This window comes from Carcharodon carcharias, chromosome 23 (assembly GCF_017639515.1).
Source record: "Carcharodon carcharias isolate sCarCar2 chromosome 23, sCarCar2.pri, whole genome shotgun sequence".
Lineage (NCBI taxonomy): Eukaryota > Metazoa > Chordata > Chondrichthyes > Lamniformes > Lamnidae > Carcharodon > Carcharodon carcharias.
In genome coordinates, this window is record NC_054489.1 from 31,742,405 (window position 1) to 31,766,468 (window position 24,064).

Sequence of the window (24,064 nt, forward strand, 5' to 3'; positions counted from 1 at the left end):
CAAAAATAAGAAATGCCTGCTTTATGCTGGAATGCAAATGAAGTGAAATTGGCAGGAATTTCAACAGATGGCATTATCCCCTCAGTCCTGCCTCTTTTAGCGATGTCTCCTCAGGTGTGGGGGTGGGTGGGGGGGGGGGGGGGCTGGCGGGGGTAATGGCATATGGAACGTCTCCCCACTCCCTGCTTTCAGTGGAAATTTCAGTGAAAGATAAAGAATTTGCCTTTCTACAGTGCCTTTCGCATCATTTCAGATTATCCCAAGGTGCTTTGCTACCAATTAGGTACTTTCAGAATACAGACGCTGTTGCAATGTAGGGAAATGTGGCACAGAAAGATTCCACAGACTCCACTAAGATGCAGTCTGTTTTAGTGATGTGTATGGAGGGATAAAATTGGACAGAAATTGTGATGGAGGCCCAGTGACCACCTTGCTGGGTAACAACACCAACATGCCACAAGTTTCCCAGGAATTTCTGGCTGAATATGTTGAAAAACCTATTCACATAATTTCCAAAGCCTAGTTCAGTAACTGGCACAATTGTTAAACACACATTGCTCCTCATGTACATTCAGCCATAGCAACAAACTTGATGCACCGATTCATCTCACCTCAACAATACTACAGGTAAATCAAATGTTACGTTAATAAAAGAGTAAGATTGGATTAATTGCCTTTGTCTGAGGTAGTGATTTTAAACAGATGGATGAAATGTCAAACATCTCTGCACAAAACTATGCTACTTTTGTGCAAAAAGTCAACAATATGTTCGAAATATGGAACAGCTTGTCTTAAAACAGAAATATCATCATACTAATATGAGTTGGCGTGATCAGCTATCAAAATGGTGTTTCTCTTTGCTGTTTACATATCCATGAAGATCTGGCTGTTGAGGTTTGGGAACAAGGCCCATGGCTGGTGCTTTGGACTGAGGTGAAGAGAGGAGAGGGAACACCTCAGTCACAGGAAAGATGGACCACAGTAGCTTTGACTTTAGAACTTGAGTATTGCTAAAAAATGTAGTGTCTGTGGTATATGAAATTTCATGCTGGTGTAATGCCAGGCACATAGGCCCAATGACTGACAAATTGTATCCCTTCGGGCTGTTCGTAATAGGCAGAATACTGACCATACTCAACCATCCCATGTTTGCAAAACTCAGAACATGATGTCTAATGTTAGATGTGATTCTGCAATTGGACAGCACTTGCTGAAGAATCCTGAATGTGCTAAGAATTACCCTGAGAGCCAATTTAAGATTACCAGTCAGGGTCACAATTTACAATTTACACTAGCTAGAAGCTACATATATTCATGTGCAGGGACCTATCCCCTGCAGGCAAAAGGGACATGTCCACACATTGTGCCTTCATTGAATTAAACAAAAACCTGGGGTATAAGAGTTTCCAGGTGCATTTTCTGTGGCAACATCTCAACCAATCAAAGTTCACTTGCCAACCAATCAGCACCCTTTCCTCATGCAGTACAAATGTTGCTCTCTTTGAAATTTGGCATTCTTGCATTTGTCCTGATGGGTGCAAAACCAAAGCTTCGCCAGCATGTCTCTTTTTTCAGCTTTTACTTTAGTTCAGTGTGATTGACTGCTGACACGTGGGCCTTGCACAGTTGACCTTAGTATTCATTTTTGTTTCACCAGCTACGATGAAAACGCTGCCCAGTTTAAAGCGTTTTTTTAAAAAAAATAAAAACACCCCTATCAAATACAACTTTATAAACTTTGCGCCTATGACAGAAAATCATCCCAAGATGCTTTACAGAGGCGGAAGGAAAAAAAAAAACAGTTGTATCTCTGAACTGAAACGAGAGTTTGTTCAACAAACCTCAAAACGACCTTCAGCTGCATACAAAAAGTCTCCGTTGCTCAGAAATGACGTGCACTCAAAAGCTGCCAAATTCGTCAGTTTGGCAATGGACGATCCAGTGATCCCTGCCGGAAAGTGAATGCGAATCGGATGTCAAGTGCCAACAGGATTCGGCTCAGATGTGATGCCCCCCCGTGACTGAATAGGTTGCCAATGCGCACAAATGACATGAAACGTTTAATTGGAATCATTCCCTTAAAACAAATCAGCACCTTTGGAAGGGGATGGATGGGGCGGGGGAAGCGAAAATTGAAGAAGGGAAAAACTATCTGATCTATTTCTGTAAAACTAGATAACTTTTAGCTGGTTCGGAAACCGCCGAATTTGTCAGTTTTAACCCCAAGCAGCATTACAAAAAGGATAACTACTTTTGTTTTGGAGTCCTCAGCTCTCTACATTTTTTACTAAGTTCTGTAGGTTCCCAAAACTGGGCAACTGTTTAGGAAAAATCCTCGCAGTCCATTTTCACACAGCAGTTTCAATATGGGGGAGCTCAGCTGGTGCAGGAGGTGGAAGGGGAGAAGTCTCCGAACCAACAAAAATAGATCACACAGGTTGTTCTTCTTCAATTTTCTTCCCCTCCCCTCTCCTCCCCTCCAAAGGTGCTGATTTGTTTTAGGGAACGATTCCACAAGAATCAGCCAATTAAACGTTTCATGTCTTTTGTGAGCACTGGCAACCTATTCGGTCACGGGGGGCATCACACCTGAGCCGAATCCTAATGGCACTCGACATCCAATGTGCATTCACTTTCCAGCAGGGGTCACTGGATCATCCATAATGGGAGTCGTGGCTGATTACATTTTCGAACCTGTTGAGTTTGGAGCTGGAAGGCTGCTCCATAGAATATTTGGGTGAAATATGGCTTTCTTTTTGATGCCAGCCAGACTCCAAACAAAGGCTTCCTCAAGTTTGCTCACAGGGGAACAGGAGCACACTTAAAACCCCTCAATTAAAGGGTCTTATATGAGAAGTTTATCATGTTTCAGATTGCCAGCATCCGCAGTATTGTAGCGTTTTATCATTGCTCTTTCGTTCATGAAATAACAGCGCTGCTTGCCTATTCGGCCACAGTCGCTGCCCATTGGAGTAATTCATAGTCTTGAGGAGGGCTTTGGAACCTCCTGAGAGATGTGATATTGACATGCCAGTTTGGCGCTGGCTCAGGAGCAGCTCTGTCAAGTTATCAGCTCGGCCGATCTCTGAAGGGAGGGGGCAGCACTGAGCTTCAGTGTGAAAGAGCAGGAAGTCGAGGAGCGACCCCACTCGCTGCTGCTGCCACACGGTCACAAGGACCTGGAAGATGGACTATTTCTAGGTGAATTTCTCTCGAGTCCATCACTAGCATCATCCGTGGATCTGCTCTTGATTGTGAATGCTCTGGCGTGGCAATTAGCCAGACTTTCCGCGGGAGAAACAAAGAGATAATAGAGAGAGAGAAAAAAAAGTTGTGACTTGGAGGAGGGAAAAGAAGTTGAGAATAAAAGTGGAGCTGGTGTTTACATGGGTTTCTTGCTGGGTACTAAGGCGCTGCTCCGACTGGATAAAAGTACTGTGAACTGGGGGCAAAGTGACTTAAACTTAATCAATGGATCGCCATCCAAACTCGATAGCTGTGTGGCTGCAGTTGGAATTATGTGTCATTACCATTCTGTTCACAAAAGGCAAGTAGTCTGACTGTCAAATAGCACTGAAGTATCTAATCTCTCACATTGAACAGATCGCGGGATACAACCTTTCTAACTTTTTGAAAAAAAGTTATAAAAATGTATTTTATAAGCTTTAGTTTGAATCATTCTATTACTTTTGATGTTCAATTTCAATCTACGTTCTCTGATATTTGTCTCGTATCGAAATTTTCTTAAACTGAAGTGGAAAATACACCGAATATAGTAGAGGTCCCGCTGTTTTAACGAATAGATCGGTGTTGCCTATACTGTACAGTGTAACGTGACAATACACAAGGTTTTTAACTCCAGGTTGCCGGTAGCTGTCCGAGACTTGCGGTGTTTCTCGCTGGTCAGTGATTAAGGAGCAAAGGATGGAATGAGATGTGACAGGGGCTCGCTGTGGAAACTCGCTAATGAATGTTGAGTGAGTTTCCTGGAGTGTGGAACCAAAAAAAAACACGATTAGATTATTGACCAAGAAGAGCTTGAACTGCACTAATTGCATGAGAATATCTGTCAAAGGTTCTTGGGGCAAATTAGAACAAAAGGTCCTTTTCAAAATACAGGCACAATTTTTTCTCTCCTTTTTCCTTTATGTTATGTGTTTTTATTTCTTCATCTTTCCCCCTCTCAAACTATGAAACTGAAACCCCCACCCTTTTATAAATTTCATTCTTCATTTTATTAACTTCAACTGCTTCTCCAAGGAAATCTGAAAAGGTCCTAATTAGTTACAGATGAAAGCCTCACTAATTCAAACTTTTTCCAATGACCCGAGTTAAGCCAGCCAGGCTGGCAATGATCTGATGAAAGGGGTTGTTTCGGGGTCAGTCATTGTTATAAACATTGATTCAAGTTTACAAAGCGTGTGGACAAAATTGTGTCGAAGACACGAACCATTAACGTTTCCTATTGCAGCTACTTATCCACTAGGTCCTCCTTATCATTATTAATAACAGTCCAGAAATTGCACACTGCGATATTTGCACACTAATGTTTAACACATTTCTATGAAATTACCTTCTCCAGATTAATAGAAATATGTTTAGTTTTAAACAGCCCTGCTTAAATAGCAAAGTAACTTCGTAGGAACAAGTTAAGCATTTGAGACTAGTAGCGCTCATTGCAACGTTCAGGATAATTCTGAACCACAAGTAATTATGGTCCTAAAGTCCCGTTGTAGCTTGCCGCAACTCCCTCTCCTCCTTAAAACTCACCTTTCTGATCAAACGTTTGGACTCCCCCTTACTCCCATATCTCCTTCTTTGACTTGACACCCGTTGGTTTTCGATTGTGCTCCTGTGAAACAATGTGCACCATTTTTCTACATTAAGGGCATTATATAAATGCACACTGGAAGCATTTCCTACATCTATAGAATAATATAGTTGAAAATACATTGTTAAATCATAGGTACAACCATGGGTGGTAGGGGGCAGGTTGGGGGGAAAAAGGATGTACTCCCATCTTATTTGGGATGGTACATGTTCCCACTCTCTCCCCCATTCCAAACACTATAAATACCCCAATGTCTTCTCCAATTTGTTAAATGTCATCGTGCCTCTGAATGAAACAATTTGAAAAGGTAGGCTCCATTTCAGTTTATAAAAAAAGCTGTAGATTTAGAAGGTGATGTTTAACTTTCCTTGTGAGTTGATTTTACACAGGCTAACAATAAAGTTCAGGTTCCCCATTTTTAGGGCTGTGCAGTCCTTAACTAATTGAACGTTCTTGTATCTAGTCTGCCAATGATTTATCAAGCGTGCCCACTGTAAATCATGCGCCTGACTATTCAGTAAATGATAAAGATATATAATCAGGAAATTTCAGTAAATGAGATCCTAAACTCCCAATGAACTCAGAGACTGTGGAGAATTGATTGTAATATTTAGTTGAAGAACACTTTATTCAATGTTGGTGAAAATACTAAAGTTTGTTTTCCTAAATAACTTGCATCGTTTTGGAAGAAAAGCAAAATGACAGTTCCAAGAGGTAGCTCAGTGATTTGCCTTGAGTTCTTGACTCCCAACCAGAAAGCTGCTGATCTTGACTCCCTAAGCTGTGGGGACTTCGCTACACTTGTGTGGTCTGGCAACTGTGGAAAAAAACAAAAAAGCAGGCTCTCCTAACACTGACCACCTTTGTCCAGTTTCTGAAAGGCATGTGCAACATCTGGCTGCATTGGGTGTTGCACAAGTTTAAAGCCCGCTTAACGGGATCATAACAACGAAAGGGGCTCTCATTCTGCGCAGCAGTCAACGTGAGTTTGTAACTATGTTTTAATTTAAGCTGTAGAGTTGCACAATAGGCAGCGTGCTTCACTTCCAAAGCTCTGTGTCGCTGGACCAGGATATAATGAAGGATCCGACAGCAAAAATAGCATCTGGCCTCTTATCCCCACTCTCGTCGCATGCAGACGTTGCCCCACTCTCTTATCTTAACACAGCCATTGCCCATTCCCAGGTCCTAACAGTTAAAATGTTCCACACAACATCCAATCACTTTGACCTGCATTGATCTATATGACTCTCACCCCTGTTCCTAATCATTCTCTTCAGTGTTTCAAAGGTACTAAACAACATTTACTGCTTTGACTAGCAGTCGGTCCCTAATCTCTGTAGGGAAAATTATCCTGCTACTCACTAGTCTCACTTGAGGCTGATTAAAGTTAAACTCCTGCCCTTCAGCTCTATCTTCACAGTCCAAGTTAAATAATCTGCTCACATCTATATTATTGCCATTTTAAAAACTGGGTCTGTTCTTTTCCTTGCACCTATAATTGGCCACACATTGACTCCTCCATTTCAATCACGATATGTGGTATGGGGTGGAGGAGCCATGGAATGGAGGTAGGTGTTTTCAAGCAGTAAGGGTTTAATTTGGACAGTCGCAGACACCTGTTAATGGAGGAACTCAGAGCTACATTGGCACAAAACTAGGAGCAGGTTGTATACCTGTTCTGTTGTGGACTGCAGGGGAGGGGATTGTGGAGGAAGAGGGTATGGTGCATCAGGTTAAGTGTAGGCAATGCAATGTGGGGCAGGATAATGCAGTGGGGGTGGTGCAGTGTAGGTAAACAGTGCATAAAACCTAAAGGACAGGACTGGATTAAAATATAAAGCAATTGTAAATAAATAGCTCTCCCTTTGCCAGCAAAAGTAACAAATGAGGACATATCAGGATTATAATACTTGTGTGCTAAAAGCTCTTATGTGATAGAGTCCAGTGGAAAAAGATTTCAATTCACACTCATTAGTTGTTGTCTGATTTATGGGAATAAATATTGAGTCACATACTTAAGGGGATGAACCTTACCTTCAATAATAAACAGGAACACATGGTGAATTATTGAATAACTTGGAAATGAGATTTAATTATTGAGTCACGGGTTATGCCCAAGGTATTGTACTTTGGTATAAACCTACATTTTTCGAGAAGGAGAGAACAAAACTGTAAATAAAAGTCATGTAAGTGATGCAGAGGTTCAATGTGTGCCTATGGCAGGCACTGGGACAGTGAATGGTAGGCCACAGGATTGTAACTATGATTTCCACTCAGTGACCTCCAGATCTTTGCAGTTGTTCAACAGGGATGTTGAATGGGAGACCCAGCATTTCTCCTCAGAGAAGGGGAACTAAAATGGCTGCTCAATCATGGTGCTCCTCACATACTTCCCACCACAGATTGGAGAATGGCATTCGCAGACATCTGGGAGGTGATCACTTGCCTTTGTTTGAGCTCAAAAATGGTGGCCAGGATTTTCAGTTTCTGTCTTCGCCAGCTCAAGATCTCCTGCCCATTCAGTTTACTAGAGAGATGAGCACAGCATTGGAATATGCCAGATCATTGCGTGAAACAAGATAGGACATGAGAATGAAAGGCCAAGAAACAAAAGACTCCAAGCTAGAATATTTAATGGGAGTTGAGGTAATGTACCTATTTGTTCCACTCAAGTGGCTGAGCATTGCTCAATCAGAGTTTGTTATCTGTGTTTTGCTCAATTGCCTCAGTCATGAGTCACTGTACAGTGATATGTAGCCACTATTGGTAAAACAGGATGAAAAATATCTCAGGGAAATAACTTGTATGACTTTAAAGCCTACAATTCGTGAATTCTTGTGCCCATCAAGTTTAAAGGTTTTAGTCACTGGGAAACAAAAAGTGTTTTCGTTATCTACATTAGTTGACATGAAGCCCTTTCAAGTCAGGCATAGCATAGCTCAGATATAAAGTTAAGCTCGTTGCCAATCACTGGGCCCTAAGACAGCCTCCGAAGATACGTCCCTTTACATTGAGCTGTGAGTCACGTGATCAATCCATATGTTCCCTGAACCAACTGGTCAGTTTTACCAGTGCACCTTGTGAGGTTGCGCAGAACATACAACATGAGTAGGCATGTGCAGCAGACAAACACCACCATAACATAATTATCTTGCACCAAGGATATTGGCATTCGTTCTTCAAGTCTTCACCAGGAGATAATTGTACCAAATATACAGTTCTGTAGGTCTGGTGCTTGCTGTAAGTTCTCCATACACAGGATCTTGGAACCTGCTGTTTGCTGAAGGAACTTCATATGACCCTAACTGAAATCCGAATGGAGAAATGGGTCAATGATTTCACTGCGCTGGGTTTTCTGCAACACAGGGGAAGACCAACCAAAGATGTTTGGATTCCATTCTAGTTTGCTCTTGGCAACCTCACAGCCTCTTTATTGCCAAGTTACTAGATTGAGCAGGACACTTGGAATGCTCCTTTGTCTAAATGCCAGGGGAATCTGCTAAGATCGCTAACATGGACCCCACTAGGATCCGGAGTGAGACAACACAAACTCATTTTACTCAGGACCCCTATGGCTGTCTGGAAGAGGAGACTGTTTATTCATCTGGGAAGAAATTAAAATTGGGTCCTAGAGGCAGTGATCTAATTATACTGCACCACCCAGTGCCCTTTGAAAACATGTTTGAAAAGATGTTATCTATTCCAAAGGACTTTACAAGCCAACATAAGAATTTTCAGTGCTTACACTATATCATTGCACTTTAGGTGATGGGATGTGTGGGGTACAAATTTGAAAATGATATTTTTGAAGGATTGTGCCAAATAATTACTGTTACTATTAAATATCCCTTTGGAGTTGCTAAGTTAGCTATGTTTAGCCAAGGCACTTGATTTTCAGTGCATCACGCACAAATTGACCTTAACTCACATGGAATAAGCATTTAATATAATTGCCTGTTGCCTGTCCAATAAACAAAAGGTTAAGGATACATCTGTCTGTTTGTTTTACTGTTGCAGTGATGCCAGCAGACTTCTGGTTGAACAGAATCTGAACGACTGGTTCAAATGCATATAAATAACTCCATCATGGCATGGCCAGCTAAGTCAATAAGATAATTAGTCAATTATTGAATCCACTTGTGGGTCCTATGCATCTTCTGGCATTCTCCTGCATAGCTACTTGTGTGACAGCATTTGTTGGCTACCTGCTTGTTAAAATGCCAGCATTTCCACTGGCCTTTGTGTGAAGAAGTGCTTCCTAATATCACCTTCAATGATCAAGCTCTAATTTTAAGGCTATGCTGTCTTGTTCTGCATCCCCACACCAGAGGAAGTAGGTTTCTCTCTACCTTCTGTCATAACCCATTTAACTATCTTGAAAAAAAACTTGACTAGATTAATCCTTAATCTCCCTATATTCAAGGGAGTGTAAAGCTAGTCCCCCAAATTTGTTTCATAATTTCACCCTTTTACCTCTGGTATCATTCTGGTGAATCTGCACTGTACCCATCCATGGTCAAAGCACAGGAACCAATTGTAGCACCCCACTGATGTCCTGGCTAGGACCTTGGCAAGACCTGTAAACAGAACCAGAACTTTCTTGGTCTGCAAGATTCATTCTAGGTACTGTTTCCCAACCAAGGCAAGAAGGAGCTTTATTCAGATTTTTGAATGGCAATCCATTATCAAGACAGTGAGAGAGAACCCGGAATGGATTTAGTGCCAGCTGAGGTAGACGGCACAGCTGAAGTCAGCTCAAGATACTTTTGGAATTTCAGAGGATTCCTGTTGCTGTCCCTTTCAGTTTCTGAGATAGACATGCAACAAGAAGCAGGAAATAACATTCCTGGGGCTTCTTTCCAATATCAAAGTGGTTTTCCTCTGAGATACAGTTAAGAGAAATCACTCTGCAGGAACATCACTTTTCAGGAAGTTGGATAGCTTTTACGATGAGTTCTCCTCCACATCTTGTGGTGCCCTTGATTATACTCCCTAATGAAGAGAGGCTGTGCGAGGAGTGCATCGATGATTAGAATGAAGTCATGCTGTGGGATATTGGTAACAGATGTATTAATGTATACTTATAAAAAACCACTATTTTAACAAAGGCATTTTAAACCAGTTAACACTTCTGTTAAGGAGCAGAATTTTGTAGCAACTGTTTAACCCATTGGGCACCAACAGCACTGTGGGTGTACCAACACCCACATGGACTGTGGTGGTTCTGGAAGACAGCTCACCACCACCTTTTCAAGGCATTTCTCAAAGATGACCAAAAAATGCTGGCCTATGGTGATACTCACATTCCACGAATGAATTAATAATAACTGATATCACTCAACTCAATTCAACCATAGTGTGTGGAAAGTCAACAATAAATAGCTGTATCACACAAAAAAGCTGAATGGGCTTAGAAAGGATAGACACAAAGTGAAAAAGATACTTGGATTTGTAGTAAGATGTCATCGCCCATGGATCCATATTGGTGTCTATGGTCCACATCTTCGTCAAGGAGTCTAAGAATTTGCTACTGTTAGGAGAGAGGGAGAGATAAGAGAAATCTAATATACAGGCCACTTTATATCCCCCCATATTTATTTAATTTGCTCAGTTAAATGCATGAGCATTGCTGGTTGACTGAGAAGATGCCATTCCCATCCCTAGTTTCTAGTTCAACTTTCAAATCAGTCACAGGGAATCTTTCTTCCTCTTCAATTCTGTCCCCATGTCTTTTTTAATGGAAAATTAGAATGGAGGGAAACTGGCAGAAAGATTTCACTTGAGCAGTCTCAAACAAGCAATAAAAATGTGCAAGAATCTCCTTGACTGACATCACAAGAATGCCTGCTACAGTGTTCATTGAGAAAATGGAGATGACCAGGCTCAAAATGGGAAAGGCTCTTTTCAAGTGGAACTTGCTCAGGTAGCTTGAAGATAAGTACTTACCATTTGCAAGATTTGTTTCTTCAATAATAAAGATCCTGTAAAATAGTTGGGGAAGCTTTATTACATTACTTGTAACAGCAACTTTATTTTTTGATTTGACATCAGGTTGTAGGCGACACTGGCAGACCAGGATTCATTGCCTATTGTCTTTGCCCTTAGCAGTCAACAGCACAACACAAGTTCAACTCTGCAGAGCTGGATGGGTACTGTCCCTGTAGGACGATCATAAATCAATTGGCTTTTAATGCCAATTAAAAGGCGGCTTTCATGATCATTTTAACTTGCAATGGTGTACAATGAACTCTTAACCCTAGGGCTACTAGTGCAGCGTTAGAACCATTAGGCTATATTGAGCCATAGTAAACTTACTGTTTGCTGGAAATCATTGCATTTCTTGTGTGTAATGATATTGTGACAGAGAGGATGACTTCGGATTCTTTCTCTTCCTTCCTATCCTCTCAAACAATATTTCTCACTCCTCTTTACCTGGACATGTTTCCATTTGTAGTGCGACCTGTAGCTTTGGGGAAATCCTACTCCCTCTCCCGAGGAATCAACTAAATTCATAGCATATAAAAGCAGCAGGGGACCCTTACCATCTATTCTGTTGAGAGGTAGTGTCTGTCTCATCTTTTATTAATATGCTGGGTTCTATACTATTTATAAATTTTTTAACCAAAAAAGTTCCTTGAGCATTACTGAGCCCTTGGTTCATGAACATAAGTAGATAAGAAATAGGAGCAGGAGTGGGCCGCTTGGCCTCTCAAGCCTGCTCCGCCAGTCAAGACCATGGGTGATCTGACTGTGGCCTTACCTCCACTTTCCTGCCCACCCCCTATAACCCTTGACTCTCTTGTCAATCAAAAATCTGTCTAACTCAGTCTTGAATAAGATTCAATGACACATCCTCCACCGCTCTGTGGAAGGGAATTCCAAACACTCAGGACTATCTGAGGGAAGAAATTCCTCCTCATCTCTGCCTTAAGTGAGAGACCCCTTATTTTGAAATTGTGCCCCCTAATTGTAGATTCCCCTATGAGGGGAAACATCCTCTCAGCATCCATCCTCTCAAGCCCCCTCAGAATCTTATTTGTTTCATTAAGATCATCTCTCAATCTTGTAAACTCCAATGAAGAGAGGATCATCCTGGTCAAACTGTTGGCCAGCCTATTCATGAGTTATGAATAGTCATCCGCTATGTCAATTCTCCTTTACTGCATTAACAAAGTTTGGAAATGTTAAACACTGCCCCTCAAAAAAAAGAAAAATCCAAATTTTAACCAACACTCCCAAAAGGAACCGTGTATGTTCAGGTTCAATAGCAATTTGCATCCAGCCTGATTTTACTCTCCATTGCAGACATCTGACCTGAATCCACTCTGTTTTTGATTTGGCTGAACCAGGGTTTGAGGTTGGGTACCCTGGTTTGTGCTGAGTTAGCTTGCCTCAGCTGTTGTGGCATTAGAATTGGCCTCAGTGCCCAAAAAATGAGGAAGAGGGAGAAAAACAGTGAGTGTTGTCACTTCTGATCAGTGTCCAGTGATCCCAGTTTGAAGAGTGGTGTAGATGGACATCAATTGAGATCATTTTTGAACATGAATATGATGCCTCCCATGTTGCAGTGTGCTGGTAATATTGTCCAATGTAGAGACTAGCCACTGAAATGAGGCACAGGGAGCTGCTGATGCCCTTACATAATTCAATGTTATGGCGAGATGAGAATATTGTAGGGGAATAGGGGAAGCTCTTAATGTTGGCTGGCTTCATGTTGAATGATGGGCTTCCATCGCTGAAAGAGCTATCCAGCTATTCCAAATTAAGGGACTGAGAAGATTATGAGGAATTACCTGATTGCAGGAATAAAATCAATACTGCACTGTTCATGCCAGATAAAAATATAGGTTGAAATATCTAAAATTACATCTTTCTGTCTATCTGGCTATATATCTACAAGTCATTTTAAAACAGGATTTCAATCCAGCAAATGTGGGCAATGTCATAAATGATAGTAATCACCCTTGGCTCAGTGGTAACAATTTCACCTCCCAGTCAGGAGGTTGAATGTTCATGCCCCTCTCCAGTGACTTGACCGCGTATTCTAGGCTGGCAGTTTTGTGCAGTACTGAAGGAGAGCTGCATTGGTGGAGGTCTTTCAGGAGAGTTAAACTGAGGACCTATAGACTTGTAAATTGGTTATAACCAAAAACCTGGGTGTTCTCCTGGTTTCTGGACAATGTTTGTTCCTTAGCCAACACCATTCAAGCAGATCATTTGGCCAGTTGTCTCTTTACTAGTTGCGGGGCCTTGGGTTATACAAATTATTTTCTGTGCTTCCCTATGTTACAATTACAATTATTTTAACAGTAATTCAATAGCTGTATAGAAGCCTGAGATGGCCAGAAGCTGTGAAAGGTGCAATATAGAATGCAGATTCTTTCTTTTATCATATAATATTGAATTAAATGCTTATCTGTCACATTTCATACTTCAAAGTGACAGAAGATGCGACAGATGGCAAAGAACCTCAACAAAAGAGAGAACAAAATAAAAACAGAAAATGCTGGAAAAACACAGCAGCTCTGGCAGCATCTGTGGAGAGAGAAACAGAGTTAACGTTTTGGGTTCCAAAGGAGGGTCATGTCGGACTTCACTTTTTGTTTAACCCATGTAATAGTGATGCTAAATGAAAATTGTTCCTTTCTGCATCCTTACTGAACACAAAAAAACACTTCAAAATAAACCTAAAGTGAAAATCAGATTATAAGATTGAAGTAATGTTTTAAACTAATGTTTTCATAGAGATCAGGATCATGTTAAAAATATTGGAGTGTTTCAGATACATTTATTGAATCTAGGGTACACCTTTTAAAAATAGTACATAGTGAAAACTTCAATGGAAATCCTCAACATAAGATTGAAATGACATTTTCGCTTAACATAGGGAGGGAAAATTCTTTCAACAATCATCTCTCAAGTGGTCATATTCAACCAGAAATCAATGGCCTGAATCTTCTGGTCGGTGTGCAGGGGTGGGCCCTGCTTGCTGAGGCGTAAAATGACGAGTGGTGACGTCGGGTGTGTGTCCCGACTTCACCACGCATCATTCCGATCCTCAGTTCGTCGGGCGCGCAGTGGAGTCGGCTGCACATCCGCTGAAGTGTCTAATGCCTATTAAGGCCATTTAAAAACTAATTAAACTAATTAACTGAGCTGCCCGTCCAACCTTAAGGTTGGGGGGCAGGCGATGAGCCCAGGCAGTCTTTTTCATGGAACCTGATCCACGGGCAGGATGAGGTTTCATGAAGGTTTTATAACTTTAATAAAAATTTTTAATGAAATTCATAGACATGTCCCAGCTCATGTGGCATTATCACATGAGGGGATATGTCCAAATAATTTTTTTCAAATTTTTTTTCAGCTTTTCACAATGAAATTAAACTCCCTGAGGCAGCTCCATGCCTCAGAGAGATTTCTGCGCTCTTTCGCACGCATGCCCCAACTTTCCCTCCTCCCCCCATCTGCAGAGGGAGCACTGAATGTCTCCAGATGCATGTCACACTAGGTGGGCCGCTAGGCGCGTGTAAAATGGCGGTGCACAGGAGATCGCGGGCGGTGATTGGCTGCGCTCCCGCCTGTGCCCACTCTCACCCAGCCCACGTGACTGGGGGAAAATCTTCCCAATGTTGAAAAAAATCAAGTCAGCTCATCTCCTAAAATTAATAATGTAGATAAGAAGTTTAAATATAACCAGAAAATGTTGGAGAAGTGCAGCCGATCAATAGCATTTGAAAGGAAAAAGGTTTAGAATGTTGGGTGTAACCACTGAAGATTGATCACAACCTATATGTTAAGCCATCCCTCTTCTCATATTTTTATGTACTCGTCCAGCATTTTCAGTATTTTTTTTCTCCCAGCAGTTGAGGTTTTCCTTTTTCCCTGTCCACTTTCAATGTTAAACTGACTGAAATGTTGGCACAGAGCACAGGGCCACAGAGTGCTGAGGCATGCAATGTACCCATGAATCCTCATCTCCAAGTTTTTGACTGTCGGCTGTTTAAATACTATGGGAGACTGCCTCCAGTCCCTGACGCGTGGGCACAACCATGAAGGTAAATTTGACACTACTTGCTAAAACTATTGCCTGGGCAAATTCTTCCTTTGATTGGAACCCTGTGGTGTAGGCCTTCACGGTTCTGGCAGGCAGCCGCACAAGACCCATTCACCGAGATTTGGCGGTATTAGAATAAAAGCAGTTTTTTGGCATTATTGAAGCCGAGGATTTCCTCAAAGTGAAGGGATCATTGTTGGCAATCCACACTGAGCTCATGCAGCTCTCGTGGCCAGTTCAAAGAATGGCGGGTCCCAGGAAGTGGGATATGACAGCGAAAACTCAAAGAGGGTAGAATACTACTTCAAATAAAATAAAGAGAAAGTAAGTACTTTTCTTAAGAAAATGTTGCAACGAGTGGATTACTAATCATTTATTTCCTGAGCTGGAAAAATGGCCAAAAGATAATCAAGAGCATAAGAGATAATCAAGATAACCAATCAGCCTGATTTAATAAAATTACAGACAAAAGGAATTAAAAAAGAAACAATCCTACCCTTTCATTAGCTCCAGTAATAAAAACGTAGAATTTAGAAAGAATTTCAAAAATCAGCTCTCTTCTCCTCCCAGTGAAAAGTTCAGCAAATTTCAGTCAGATTAGATAGAATTACATTGAATTTATGACACTGAAATAGACCATTCACTCAACTGGCCTCCCACCCATCTTGCTTCATCTAACCCTGGCAGTATATATTTCCATTCCTCTCTCCCTCATATGTGAATTTAGCCCCTCCTTAAATGCATCAAATGCTATTAGCTCATTTACTCTATGTGGTAGTGAGTTCCACATTCTAGTTTCTCTACACTCCCATTTAATCCAGCTTTCCGTTTTACTGATATGTTCCAGTCATTCACAAAAGAGTCTGCTCCTCAGTTTACATCCAAGTTAAAATTTTACCTTTACATTCTCTCTTGACACCAGCACACATAGGCATGATTTTGATACTCTAGCCATAAGTTTTTTTTAAACTGAAAATCTAACATGCACTATACGCTTCTTCTTCACTCTCCTTTCAGGTTTGGGAATGTGCTAGTTTGAACCATGCTACGTATCGAAGGCTAAGAATGTTAATGACTTTCAAATGGTTTCTTGATTTATTCCTTCAATAAGTCTCTGTCGGCACATTATTGTATGATATAATTACCTTCCTTTATCAGAGACATTGGGCTGGATTTTCACTGAGTCGGATTGGGAGCCCTTTAAAAATGGGAGGTGGATTCTGATTCTGGGATTTCTGACCCCATTCCCAGGGTTTCCGATTTTCAGCTGTGCCTTTTAAGGGCCCAGATTGGTTCATGTTGTGAGACCTTATCCTGCACTCCCGACCTGGTTGGCTCCATTACGGGGATAGTCATGTACTAGTCCTTCGTAATTTCCATGGAATTGGGCCAGCTGTTCAAAGTGTCATGGTTTACTGCACCTCAGAGGTATCATGAACCAAATTCTGCGTGAGGGAGCCTTTTAAAAGGCCCTCCTCATGACCCCAAGCCAAGGTATAAACCCCAAACAATCCCTATGGCCCTCATGTCAACTTATGGCACCACCCAACCCCTCTGGCATCTCATCACCACTCCCCCTCCCATGTCAAAGTATGACCCCCACCTAGCCCCAATGTGGGGCATGAGGAGTCATAAGGGTTTTGGCCCTTTAACATTTTTTTTATTATCGTGGATTATTTTCTGTATTTGGACAATAAACAAGCCTTCATATGGAATTGTTTCTCATTGTGATGTATTTAATTGCTGAAAACTTCCTCTTCCATCTTCAGTTGAAATGAAGACTCATTGTACTGCCAGGACATCAGCAATGTCAAATCACTTTAGGTAGCCTCTGCCCTTCCTTCCTGCTACAATTTTCAGGCTTTTAAACGCCAAATTTAGATTAATCTAATCACTGACTAACACTTGTTCATCTCCAACTCTCATGAACTTTTGTGAGGTCCCGCTTTACGTGATCAACTCATCAAATGGAATTTTTATTTGAAGAAGCAACCTTGTCAATTAATGTTTTGTTGAAAAGTTTCCCATTTATTTTGAGTGCTCAGGTGAACTGCATGGAGTTTGTTTTCCCCTGTATAACGACTACAGTTTTGTTTGGGTGGAAGTTCCCCTCAGGAAGGGAGAGTAGGTGAAGGGTTGAATCCCCTCCAAGATTCTCCTGAACCTCTTGAAGCAAAATTCAAACATTCGAGAAAGTCAGCTGCATTTCCAACATATGAAGAATGATCCATGATGGAAGGAGGGGGTAAAAACAACAGCTAGAGAGAAAGAGAAAATAGAACATGGATAATAATACTTTTGTAGATTGGTAAGTCATGGTGGGACTGGTATTAACCTGCATTAGTTTTTCACTCTGACGTTCTTTGAATTGTAAAACTCCAGCTTCAATATCTGACCTAATGCAGTCAGCATAGATCCAGCAGATTTGGGCTACATGAGGACATAAGGAGGATATCACAAAATCACAGAATGGTTACAGCACAGATAGAGGCCATTCAGCCCATCATGTCTGTGCTGTCTCTCCGAAGGAACAATTTATCTACTGCCACTCCCCTGTCTTCTTCCCCTAGAAATGCACATACTTCTTTTTCAAATAATAATCCAATTCCCTCATAAATGCCTCCACCACATTCTCAGGCAGTGCATTCCAGATCTTAACCACTCACTGCGTGAAAAAGTTTTTCCTCATGTCACCATTGCTTCTTTTGCCGATCACCTTAAACCTGTGCCCTCTTGTTCTCAACCCTTCCACCAATGAGAACAGTTTATCCCAATCTACTCTGTCCAGACCCCTCATGATTTTGTGTACCTCTATCATGGCATACAAGGCTATGAGCCTAGTGCTGGAAAATGGGATTAGAATAGCTAGGTTCTTGTTTGACCGGTGCAGACTCGATGGGCCGAAGGGCCTTTTGCTGTGCTGTAGACCTCTATGACTCTATCAAATCTGCTCTAAACCTTCTCTTTGAGGAAAACTGTCCCAGCCTCTCCAATCTATCTACATAACTGATGTTCCTCATCTCTGGAACCATTCCTGTGAATCTTTTCTGCACCCTCTCTAATGCCTTCACATCCCTCCTAAAGCGGGGCACTCAGAACTGGATGCAATACTCCAGTTGAGGCACCCTTATTGAAGCTGGGGGTGGGTAAGTGCTCCCAGTAATCTATCCATCATTGCTCAAAGTGATCCTTTGGAAATGGGGAAAAGTTAGGTGCAAAGCACGAACGACAAGAAATGGGTCCAATGAAATTGTTTGGGCCACTTGTCAATTTTTTTGCTTTTTCTCCTTTCATTCCTGGATCATTCAAAGTGGTTTGAGTCACAGCCAAAACACTGAGTGCCAAATAACTCAATTCTCCCTTATATCTTCAATACAACATCTGAAAATGGTGATTTTTCTGTGAATTTCAAATTAATAATTTTCTGAATAAGAGTCGGAGAAATGTACAAAGACAAATCTCCTGTCGACGTTCTTAGATTAAAATAACTTCCTTCAGTTTTGATTTTTTTGGTGCATTTCCCCAAGGTTTATCATGAGGGCTCTATACCATTTCTTGAAAGCAACTGCTGATTGAAATGTTCAAAGACAGACTAGTTGAGGCGGAACTCCCTGTCTATGTAATGTTTTTATTGGAATCATAATCGTAATAACAAAGTAATTTAAAGACCAGCAAAAGTCATAATACCAGGTAGAATGATAAACCAGGCACATCTGTATGTAACTAATTTGTGCTTCTCCGCTTTGATATGTTCGTCACCAAAGTAGTAAATCAAATACAGTTAAAACGACTGACAAATAATAATTTGAAATGAGGCATTTTTTTTGGATTCAGATTCTGAGGTACTGAGTGGAATCTTTCGGGCCCAGGAAGTTTAACGGAGTCGAGGGAACTTATTAAAGTGGGAGGCCAAAATCAGTTTCCAGATGGCGGGATGAACTTATCCAGTTAAGTTCTTGGAGCTTTAAAGGCAGGTCGGGCTTCCTGACGAAGAGTGTTGGGAAGCCGTTATGCATGTATTTGCATGTATTTGCATGTCATGCATGCTCATTAAAAGGCCAGCTAGCCCTCCAAATTAAGTTCTCCGCCAGTGAGAAATGTTTGTATTTACACATTTACAACTGCACATAAGTGGCTTGCACCTGCTGAGGTAGACTTCTTCCATGATTAATGGTGAGCTGCTGCTGCAGTGTCCCCTTTGGAGAGTGTCTGTAAACGCCAGCTTGTTCTTGAGACTGCATGGTGGCAGCGCAAGTTGCATGGAGGATGACCAAGGAATAGAGGAAGGGAGGCAGGATTAGTGGGAAAGGGTGGAGCAGTGGCAGAGCAAATGTGGAAGAGTTAGCTGGGAAGGGTTGAACAGTGGGCAGGCAAGGGAGGAAGGGTTAACGCAGGCTCTCTGCAGCCAACAGAGCAGACTAATCTGCTCAAGTGAGCATTGGTCATGTTTTTGGTTGGAGGATGGGCTGCCTGGACAGTGACAGTGGCAGAGGTGTCTAAATGGTGGGACCATGGATGTCTAGGTTTGGGTCCTGAGGGTTAAGATTAGGGTACTGGGAGGCAGAGGGTACAGTGGCAATGACGGGGCAGTTGGACCTGGTAGGGTGGGAGTGGCAGGGTCATGATCGGGTACTGTAGGGTTTTACGGGGACAGTCAAGTTAACAGTGGCTTTGAGCAGGGTAAGGGTCAGAGTCAAAATGGTGATGTGCATTTGGATGGTTAAGGGCTCAGGGGAGATCAGAGATGAAGACATAAAATATTATAGGATCAAGGGTAAGGGGAGGAGGTGCAAGGCGAACAGTGGAGAGATGAAAGATAATGTGGTGTTGGTGAAGGAAGATGGGGGAACTTGGTGGGTGACAGGGGGAGGGTAGGAGATGCTGAATCTTCGTTGATTTGAGATGTACACCATTGTTTTACTTGCAATATCGCAATGCAGTCACACAGTGAGAGCTGGGACTTGAAGTGGGAGGAGGATCTTCAGCGGTTGTTGGAGTTACTGGTGTGCTTAGTGGGCCAACTAAAGGGGCACCCTAATAATCATTAGTCAACCGATGGAGAACCACGTTCAGGTGCATTCTCATCTCTATGGTCAAACCCCCAAGACAGTTACATTCCTCCATAACTTGTGAGTGTCATTTCAGCAACTCGCAGCATAAGTTTACAACGAGCATAAACACGGGGCAATTATACATCGATTTACAATCGTGATTGATATTTACACTGATCACAGACTTGTGACCTTAATGTTTTTTTGCCTTTCTTTTCCTAACACTGCACTGAGGTGCAGCCCTGATACCCACAGCTGAGGTGTGGGCAGCCTGCTGACTGTTGGGCCCTGTAGACTGTGAGGAGTTTGGCAGGTGCCCTCTGGTGGCCTGAGGCCTAGAGGGTCTGCTAAGGGTCTCCTGCACAGCTGCAGGTGTAGCCCCTTTGGCTTGACCTGCTGAAGGTGATGGGATTACTGGCAGAGGGGAGGTTGAGTGACATGGCACCCTTGGAGTTCCCTGGGATGAAGCCTCCAATGTGCCTGGCTGGTGCTCCTTCACCCTGTTGGTGCGCGTTAGCACCTCCTTGGCTCCTTGAGGAGATGGGGCACCTGGAGGGAGGTTGAGGTGCTTCTCCCCTTTCTTGCCTAGCCATTGTTGCACTGCACCCATAGATAGAGCGCTGGAGTGCAAGTATGAGTGTATATCTGGCAGCCACTGTGCATACTGCTGGCCCTGGTCTCCAAAGTGTCGCCATTCTTTCCATGGAGGCAACCAAGTGCTTGCATGCCAGAGCCATGACATCAGGCAGAATGTGGACAGACTCCTTCAGCCTACGCATTTCTGCTGGCATCTCTGCCAGATGTTCCCCTGCCTGTTTCTGCATCTCCAATATGTTTCTTATGGTCTAGAGGCTCGAAATCAGCAGTGGCCTGGTCTCCAACAGACCTATGAGTGTTAGGGACCTCAGCTATCACTACCTCCGCCAGCTGTGGACTCATATCAGTGAGGTGCTCACCAGATTGTGAATCCCGAGCCTACTCTAGAATGTGTACCTGCTGAGGTGAATGTCTCCCTGCTGGTGGAGGATGCAGGTGAATCCTGTGATGGCGCATCCTCTGAGGACACACTCTCAGAGGTGGTATTGGAGCCAGAGCTGTGGGTGGGCTAGGTTCCTTAGCTCCCCCTTTTCTTGCTGGTAGGTGGAGTGGAGAAGAGAAAGATTAAATTAATGTCTAACCAGGCTCCCTTATCTATGTCTCACTCTGTCAATGCATCTGACAACTGCAGACTGGAGCCATCCTCACTGACTTACTGGGGATCCCTGTCTCGCCTTCAGCCCAGGCATGGCCCCAGTCCTCCCCGGCTAGTTTGGCGGCTTCCTGTTCAAAGGTGGTGAGGACTCCTGAGGTCTGGCATACCGCTGCCAGTCTTGACCTGCTCCCGCTGAATGTGAAGGTTCCTGTCTTGCAAACAGATAGAAGGCTTGAGTGACATCCCAATGGATGCATGAGCAGTTTAGGAGCATGCATGTCTATGCTAGCTCCTGAGCTCTCCCCAGTAACAAGCAACTGGTAGAACATTGGGAGCATTAGGTGGCTGGCACACATTCAGTACACATGCCCCATCTTCTGCTGGTCCTGCAGCCCAAACTCCTGCCTGATATCCCTGTGCACTAACACACTTACACTGCCTTATGCTCTTATGTGTGTCACTTTGCAACAAATAGGCAGTGCCACTTCCACTCCTGCTACCCAACTTAACTCCGGAACGGAAGATACCACCTGATGGTAGATTAATGATTTGTTGACTTGCATAGGGATTGAAAATCAGGGACAAAAGGAAGAGAGAAACTTAAAACTAGAAAAAAAGCACTTGGAAAACTAATAGGACTAAAGACTGACATGTCTCCTGGACCTGATGCCCTGCATTCTGGGGCCTTAAAGGAAGTGGCTGCAGAGATAGTGGATACTGTGGTTGTAATCTTTCAAAATTCCCTAGATTCTGGGAAGGTCCCAAAGGATTGGAATGCCACAAATATAACACTTCTATTCAAGAAAGTAGAAAGATATAAAGCAGAAAACTATAGGCCAATTACTCTAACATCTCATTGGGAGAATGTTAGAATCCGTTATTTAGGAGATATCAGCAGGACATTTGGAAAATCAAATATAATCAGACAAAATCAACATTGTTTTGGAGAAGGGAAATCTTGTTTAAAAATTTATTAGAGTTCATTGAGAATGTAACAAAAAGGGTGGTTAAAGGGGAACCACTAGATGTAATGTATTTGGATTTCCAAAAGGCGCTCAATAAGATGCAACATGAAAGGTTACCGCTCATTGTGTTGGAGGCGATATATTAACACAGATAGAGGATTGGCTAACTAACAGGAAACAGCTGGGATAAATGGATGATTTTTCAGGTTGGCAAACTAACTAGTGGAGTGCCGCAGGGATCAGTGCTGGATCCTCAACTTTTTACCATCTATATTGGCCCAAATCTTCTGTTCAGCATCGGAGCCCCTGTGTCTGACACTGATCAGAGAGAAAACTATCTGCTTCCTTTCTTATGATTTTTCAGTCCAAACTTTCAATGGAGCATCCTGCAGAACCCCCTCAGTGCAGGAATCCAGGAAGGACAGCAGTGAGGAGAGTTTGTGCAGAAGCTATGCCCCCATTTTATGACATGAGCTGACATATTCTGCCATGTGTTTAAAGGTCCAGAAGCTTCTCAGCATGTTAGTGAATGAGTGTGTGAGTGAACTGTTGAATGAATGGGTGAGCGTGTAAATGGGTATGTGGGTGAGGAAGGTGGGTAGGGTGGCAGGTGGGTAGGGAGTAGGGGGTGTTCAGGGGTAGTACTCAGGGAGTCGAGGGGGGAGGCAGGGTGAATGATGGGGATTCCATTATAAAGTTACCCAGGAGCTAGACTAGGATTTCTGTGTCTAACATTTCAAGGGTAACTATCCAGGTTAGTAAGTTAGAACCATCTGAAGTCTTGGGCTCAAGCGCAGAGCCAGACACTTTTCCGAGGGTCTCCGGGAGCAGGGGCATTGCCCATCAGAAGTTCATACTTCCTGGGTGATTCCCATGGATTTAGTGCATCAGGGTCCCAACGTGCATCTTGGGTGTTATGTCTGGCCTCTGACAGTCCAGAGACTGGAGATCTAGGCCATTGATGACTTGGAGAAGGTAGAGACTGTATTGTAGTCGAATTTGCTGATGATACAAAGCTACACAGGAAAGCAAGATGTGAGGAGGTTTAAAAAGAGTCAGCAAAGGTGTATATATATATATATATAGGTTAAGTGAGTGGGCAGAAATTTGGCAGATGGAGTATTATGTGGGAAAATGTGAGACTGCCCACTTTTGGCAGAGACTGCAGAATGCTGCGGAGAGGAACCTGGGGTGTCCTTGCACAGGAATCACAAAAAGTTAGTGCGCAGATACAGTAAGTAATTAGGAAAGCAAATTGACTATTCACCTGTATTAAAAGGGAGAAGGAGCATAAAAGTAGGAAAGTCTTGCTACCACTGTACAAGGCATTGGCAAGACCACATCTGGAGTATAGTGTACAGTTTCTGTCTCCTTACTTAAGGAAGGACATATTTGCATTAGAAGCAGTTCAGAAAAGGTTCATTAGGCTGATGGGATGAAGGGTTTGTCTTATAAGGAAAGGTTGAGCAGTTTGGGCCTATGCTCATTGGAGTTTAGAAGAATGAGAGGTGATCTTACTGAAACATATAAGAACTAGAGGGGGCTTGACAGGGTAGATGAGAGGATGTTTCCCTTCATGGGAGAATCTAGAACTAGGGGGCACAGCTTAAGAATAATGAATCTCCCATTTAAGGTGGAGATAAGAAGGCATTTATTCTCTCCGAATTCTCTTCCACAGAAAGCAGTGGAAGATAGGTTATTGAATATATTCAAGGCTGAATTAGACAGATTTTGATCTGCAAGGAGTCAAGGTTTATGGGGGACATGCAGGAAAGTGGAGTTAAGGCCACAATCAGATCAGATATGATGTCATTGAATGGTGGAGCAGGCTTGAGGGGCTGAATAGCTGACTCCTGCTCCTATGAACTTATGTTCTTACAAAATTGCACAATGAAAGGCCAGTTTACAAATACTTAATGTACTTATCCAAACCTTCTCTTATTGCTCTATTAACAGAAGCTTTATCCT

At 42.6% G+C, this 24,064-nt stretch overlaps 1 protein-coding gene across 2 annotated transcripts in view; it reads left to right on the top strand.

The window, feature by feature from the left end:
• The first annotated feature begins 3,131 nt into the window (after positions 1–3,131).
• The window catches only part of LOC121294025 (BMP and activin membrane-bound inhibitor homolog), a 55,872-nt gene continuing 34,939 nt past the window's right edge, over positions 3,132–24,064 (top strand). For both annotated transcript variants that reach the window (XM_041217515.1, XM_041217516.1), the window contains exon 1: positions 3,132–3,547. Coding sequence is in view for 1 of the 2 variants with exons in the window: in XM_041217516.1 (XP_041073450.1) it covers positions 3,472–3,547 (76 nt within the window). In the remaining variant the exon portion in view is untranslated. The remainder of the gene's footprint in view (positions 3,548–24,064) is intronic.